The 6148-nt window shown below is 40.8% G+C and overlaps 2 protein-coding genes across 2 annotated transcripts; both read right to left on the bottom strand.

Moving 5' to 3' along the window:
• Positions 1-972: 972 nt before the first annotated feature.
• Positions 973-2814, bottom strand: LOC145793323 (uncharacterized). The gene is made up of 3 exons (XM_082876122.1): positions 2329-2814; positions 1823-2265; positions 973-1222 (listed from the first exon to the last, which is right to left on the bottom strand). The coding sequence occupies exons 1-3, from the start codon at positions 2812-2814 to the stop codon at positions 973-975; spliced, it is 1179 nt and encodes a 392-aa protein (XP_082732248.1).
• A 90-nt stretch (positions 2815-2904) lies between these two features.
• On the bottom strand, positions 2905-3390 carry LOC145793322 (uncharacterized). Its single transcript, XM_082876121.1, has one exon. It carries the CDS (start codon positions 3388-3390, stop codon positions 2905-2907), a length of 486 nt encoding a protein of 161 aa, XP_082732247.1.
• Between the last annotated feature and the right edge of the window lie 2758 nt (positions 3391-6148).

Here is a 6148-nt window from a genome sequence, read left to right as displayed (position 1 = left end):
TGGATCTCTATTTGATACAATTGAGGCTGGAATGCCATGAAGCCTTACAATTTCGTTCACATAGAGTACCGCCAGTTTATCCGCATTGTACTGAGTTTTCACTGGTAGAAAATGAGCGGACTTAGTTAACCGGTCTACAATGACCCATATAGAATTCATACCCCGAGGTGTCCGTGGTAACCCCACAACAAAATCCATGGTCAGATGTTCCCACTTCCATTCCGGGATTGGAAGGGGTTGTAATAATCCTGCTGGTTTTTGATGCTCTGCTTTCACTTGCTGACATTGCAAACACTTGGAGATGAATTCTGCAATCTCCTTTTTCATGTTTGGCCATCAAAAATTTTGTTTCAAGTCTCGGTACATTTTAGTACTTCCCAGATGCATAGAAAATCTTGAGGCATGTGCTTCTTCCATCAATTTCCGTTTAAACTCCAACACATTGAGGATACATACTCGATTATGGAATTTGAGAACTGAATCCACTAAACTGAACCTCGGTTTTGGTTTTGTCTCAAACTCATCACACACCTTCTTTAGAGTATTATCCTCCATTTGATGTAACTTGATCTCTTCAAGTAAAGTCGGTTGAGCCATTACTGCTGCTAATACTACCTCATGTCCATGTATCACAAGCTCCACATTCATTTTATCCAATTCACTTATCAGTTCCTTTTGTTCCGTAACCAGGTTAGCCAAATCTCCCATATTTTTTCGACTAAGAGCATCTGCAACCGTGTTGGCATTACCAGGGTGATAATGGATCTGTAAATCGTAGTCTTTAATCAACTCTAACCACTGACGCTACCGCATATTCAATTCCTTCTGGGTAAAAAGGTATTTGAGACATTTGTGGTCGGTGTACACTTCATAAGTAGTGCCATACAAATAGTGCCGCCATATCTTTAAAGCAAAAACTACCGCCGCAAGCTCAAGATCATGCGTGGGATATTTCTTTTCATGGGGTTTAAGTTATCGTGAAGCATAGGCGATAACCCTTCCACCTTGCATAAGCACACACCCTAATCCTTTATGGGACGCATCACTGTAAATTACAAACCTTTCGGTACCAGACGGTAAAGCCAGAACTGGAGCTGTGGTTAACCTCGTCTTCAATTCCCGGAAAGCAGATTCCCGCTCTTCTGACCATTCGAATACAACTCCCTTTCGAGTCAGTTGTGTAAGTGGCACGACAATTTTGGAAAAATCTTGAACAAATCTCCTGTAATAGCCAGCTAACCCCATAAAACTTTGCACTTCAGTTACATTGGTAGGAGTCGGCCAATTCACAATCGCCTCAATTTTGTGTGGATCAACAGAAACTCCTTCCTTTGTGATAATATGCCCCAGAAATGCCACCTCGAGTAGCCAGAATTCACATTTCTTTAGCTTTGCACACAATTTCCTTTCCTGGAGGGTTTGAAGAATTAAGCGAAGATGGGTTTCATGAGCTTCCGCATTCTTTGAATAAATGAGAATATCATCAATAAAGACCACCACAAATTCATCCAAATCGGACTTAAAAACATAATTCATCAAATCCATAAAGGCTGCTGGGGCGTTAGTAACTCCAAAGGGCATAACCAAAAAATCATAATGACCGTACCGGGTTCGAAAAGCTGTCTTCTCAACATCGTCAGCCTTGACCTTTAATTGATGGTATCCAGACCGTAGATCAATCTTGGAAAAGACTTGTGCCCCTTGAAGCTGATCAAATAGGTCATCGATTCTTGGTAATGGATACTTATTCTTGATGGTGACTTTGTTCAGTTCCCTGTAATCAATACAAAGCCGGAGTGTTCCATCCTTCTTCTTCACAAACAGAACTGGTGCACCCCACGGAGATACACGCGGACGGATGAATCCTTTGTCCAGTAAATCTTGCAACTGCATTTTCAATTCTTTCATCTCAACTGGTGAGATTCTATACGGAGTCTTAGAAATGGGTTGAGTTCCTCGTGCTACTTCAATTGTAAACTCAATTTCACGGTCTATTAGCTGCCCTGGTAATTCTTCTGGAAAGACGTCCAGAAATTCACAGACAACAGGGATCATGTCGGTATTCCCATTCACTACTTGTCCCTCTAACACACTACATAAATACCCCTGACACCCTTTCTGAATTAATTTACAAGCCTTTGCTGCGGAAATCAAGTAAGGTGGAGAAGTCACTCCATGTCCCTGAAAGGTAGATTCTGATTGTCCCGGAGGGTGGAAACTAATTTGTTTAGTCGAACAATCTATAGTTGCGCCATATTCACCCAACTAGTCCATTCCCAGAATAATATCAAAATAGGCCATATCAAGAGGTAACAGATTGGCATATACCCGGATATCCTCAAGTTGGAGTTCACAAGCAACATTTACAGAAGCACAAATTATAGGGTCTCCCAAAGGTGAAGACACACACAACACATAAGACAGTTTTTCTTCAGTTTTATCTAAATTAGGAGCAAATAGTTTCGACACAAAAGAGTGGGTGGAGCTAGAATCAAACAATACATGAGCGAAATGACCGTGAACAATAAATGTACCTGACACCATTGTTGCCGCATTTTGTACATCTCCCGGAACCAATGCGAACACCCTGCCTTGTCTCGCAGTGTCTTTATTGTTAGTAGGTTTAGCAGTGGTCTTGGTGTTGGAAGTTGGTGCAGACCCCGCTGAACTTGTAACGGTCTTATTATTACTCTGTTGATTTCTTTGAGGGAAATCCTTGATCAAATGACCCATCTTACCACACTGAAAATAGGCTCCAGACTTCCGGTAGCACGTTCCACGATGCTTCTTCCCACATTCCGGACAAGTCGGCATTGAATCTTGACTAGGGATGGAAGTATTTGAACTCCCTAAAGTCTGTTTCTTGTTTGGTGGTGTAGGTGACCCCTTCAACCATGGAGTATTTTACTTCTTCCCTTTCCATTCCGAAATTCGACTATGAGTAGCGAGATTCCCTTCCGCTATAACAGCCCTCTCCAGCACATCAACATAAGTGGGTAACTTCAACATGTTGACCTTATCCGGGATAGCGCTCCGAAATCCCCCTTCAAATTTACGCGCCTTCTTATAATCTGTGTCCACCATATGAGGTGCAAACCGAGCTAATTCTGCAAATTGGGCTTCGTATTCGGCGACGGTTTTGTTCCCTTGTCTGAGAGTTTCGAATTCTGTTACCTTCTTATCCCACATGCTCTGGGGGAAGTACTTATCATAAAACAATTCCAAGAATCTGTCCCACGTCAATCCGTGGTGTATAGTTCTCGTAAGCATCCACCATCTGCGTGCCTCATCCTCAAGAGTGAAGGCAGCTAGTTGCACCTTTTGAGCTTCTGTGCAGGGAAAGACTTCGAATAACTGCTCTATTCCCAACACCCATGCCTTAGCTTTCATTGGTTCTATTCCTCCTTTGAAGGATGGCGGTTTCATCTTTTTAAACTCCTTAGTAAGAGTGATAGTCCGGTCTTCAGCATGGAAATCTTGTATTGCCGGAGGAGGTATTGGTGGTGGTGGTGGTGGTTGTTGTTGTGGCTGTTGCTGTTGTTGCCGTAGGGTCTCCGCCATTTCCATAATCATTCTCTCCATTCTATCCAGCCGTGCAGAAGTAGCATCTTCTGCATCTCCTGTCCTTGTTCTCACCAATGCCTACACAATAATCATTTATATACAATAGACATATTTCAAAAGTGTTAGCATTATCAGAGTATACTTAACGTTGCCATCGCTCTTTCATATACTTTCAGGATGTCATGCAAGATGCCTAAAGCTTTTCTAGACACCCTAAAGCTCAATGGATCCGTGTGTGAGATAGCAACTCGTGCTCTGATACCACTTGTCACGCCCTCAAACCTGCCCCTACAAGTTTGGGCATGACCCGTTCAAAAACGAACATTTAACCTGTTATATATAACATACGGGGCCTTATCGGAAGCATATAATAAGAATATAACGATACATATAATCTCCATTGAGCTATATCTACATGCCAGGACCTCACATGCATCACAAGCACCATAGAAAATAGATAAAGTTCCAAACTATATCTCGTAGCATCAGTTATATACAAACATACATACAGTCTCAGCCCCATCATGGGCTTATACAAAAATCATTGAAGTTCTATACATTCAACCTTAAATGGGTAATCAAAGGTAAGCCAATATCTTAACAAACTTTACAAAAATAAATGGCTTCGTGCAGTGCCTGGACCCGCGAAGGTTGACAAAAGAAAACGAGTGTCAGGGCTAGGACTGACCACCTGGTTGGTTACCTACAGAAACAGACATAACACAAAGTGAGCCAGGCTCACTGAATGGTAATACATAAATAAAACAGTGCTCGACTTGAAATATACTACATCAAAGCATAAAAAGATACACACATAGTTGGTCTGAATCCGTATTAATTCCATGACGGCCTTGGCCCATACTTGAAAAAATGGTAGCTTGAAACATGATGGCTATAAGCCCTTCGACATAATGGCACAAGGCCCTTAAACATGGTGGCATTAATCCCTTGAACATAGTGGCACGAGGCCCTTACATAAGTTGGCATTAAGCCCTTGAATAAGTTGGCATTAAGCCCTTGAGTAAATTGGCATTATGCCCTTGAATCATGCTTGTATGAACTCAAGAGGTGTCTCACACGGACTCTAGAGGTGACTCACACGGACTCTAGAGGTGACTCACATCGTAGCACTTAGTTCCGTGTAGCACATTGTTTCATATTATAATAATAGAATAACTTGGCTTTAGAGTCTTACTGAATGAACGTTTCTGATCTTTCCCATTTCTTTCTTTACATACATTGAAACATAGCATACTTGCATTTCAGGCATAAACATAATACTTATGACAATCACTAGCTACATTTGAAGCATATAATGGTTACTACTACTCACAGTGTTGTGATGACGTTCTTGTTCCTCCCGTAGTGTGCCCTGCACACATTCAAACTTACAAATTAGTTCACTTCTCTTTGTTAAATCCTCCCTTGGTTCAATTCACTTCGAATGAATTTTACACATGTTAGTAGGCATAAAATGCAAATTCTAAAAATATCCGAGGGTTCAGCACGCAAAACGGAGAAACCCATATTTTTCCACATGTACCGCACGTGTGACTGGGATCCCCGCACGTGCGGCGGCTGGTCTCGCACGTGCGGCCCGCATGTGCCTTTTAGGCAGAGTCAAAACCCCAAATTTGTTCTTCTTCCGCACGTGCGGCGATTGGCTCCCGCACGTGTAGCCATGAATCCCGCACGTGCGGCGATTCTGCAATTTCAGTCCGAATTTTGCTTTAAAATCACACTCTTTTGGGACACTTCCACAAGGCTCAAATTAACATGTTTAATCAATAAAACATAACCTAAAACTCATGTTAATAGGATCTCCAAATACATACATATCAATCTAGACATAAACTAGATTCTTGATTCTTAAACATAACTAAACTTTCTTATGCATTCAACATCACATATATATGCATGTTGAGTTCTTCATAATTCTCATGAGAAACAAAAGATAATTTCTCCACATATATGCATAGACAACTTAGTTCAAAATCATCCAATTCAAAAGCATGTTCCAAGTCTAGGTTGTGCAATTATGATGGAATCACACTCAAATTCGAGAGAGGAGTTAGAGAAGCTAAAGAACTTACTTCTGAGCTTAGATCTTTCCAATTCTCTCTAGATTATTCAATCTCTAATCTTGTTGAAGTTTCCCCTCTAGGTCTTCTCTCACTCAGTCCTTCCTTGTTCCACTCTTCCCTTCACTTGTCTCCCAAGGGGGTTTTATGAGAAATTCCTAAGTCTTCTTCAAAGAGGCTTCTCATAGACATATATATATATATATATACATATATTGAACAAAAACAAAAATCAATCGTTCAAACATCCAAAATTGAAATTTCCCAAACATGCTTAATATTACATAAAAATTATGCTGATCATATATATATACTCAATTTCAGTTAATTAAGCCCCTAAGGCTTCCAATTTCTGCTTCTAACTTAGAGATGTAACAGATATTTTCCCTTGTTGAACAGATGAATATCCTTAAACATGGGGTTTACTTACTTAGCCTCAATTTCTCATGGAATTTCACAACAAGCATTCAAAAACACAGAATAGGGTCTGAAAATATATCAGA

The sequence above is a fragment of the Camellia sinensis genome, chromosome 6, assembly GCF_055761805.1.
Source record: "Camellia sinensis isolate YWXY chromosome 6, ASM5576180v1, whole genome shotgun sequence".
In the NCBI taxonomy this organism is placed as follows: domain Eukaryota; kingdom Viridiplantae; phylum Streptophyta; class Magnoliopsida; order Ericales; family Theaceae; genus Camellia; species Camellia sinensis.
The sequence above is the reverse complement of the archived record's forward strand: the minus strand, read 5'-3'. Positions and strand labels throughout refer to the sequence as shown.

Coding starts and splice junctions, on each gene's coding strand:
- LOC145793323 (XM_082876122.1), bottom strand. CDS start 2,814: ATGCCGACTTGTCCGGAATGTGGGAAGAAGCATCGTGGAACGTGCTAC. Junction 2,266..2,328: donor TCCAACTTGAGGATATCCGG/GTATATGCCAAT, acceptor GGAATGGACTAG/TTGGGTGAATATGGCGCAAC. Junction 1,223..1,822: donor CCGTGGGGTGCACCAGTTCT/GTTTGTGAAGAA, acceptor TGGCTATTACAG/GAGATTTGTTCAAGATTTTT.
- LOC145793322 (XM_082876121.1), bottom strand. CDS start 3,390: ATGAAAGCTAAGGCATGGGTGTTGGGAATAGAGCAGTTATTCGAAGTC.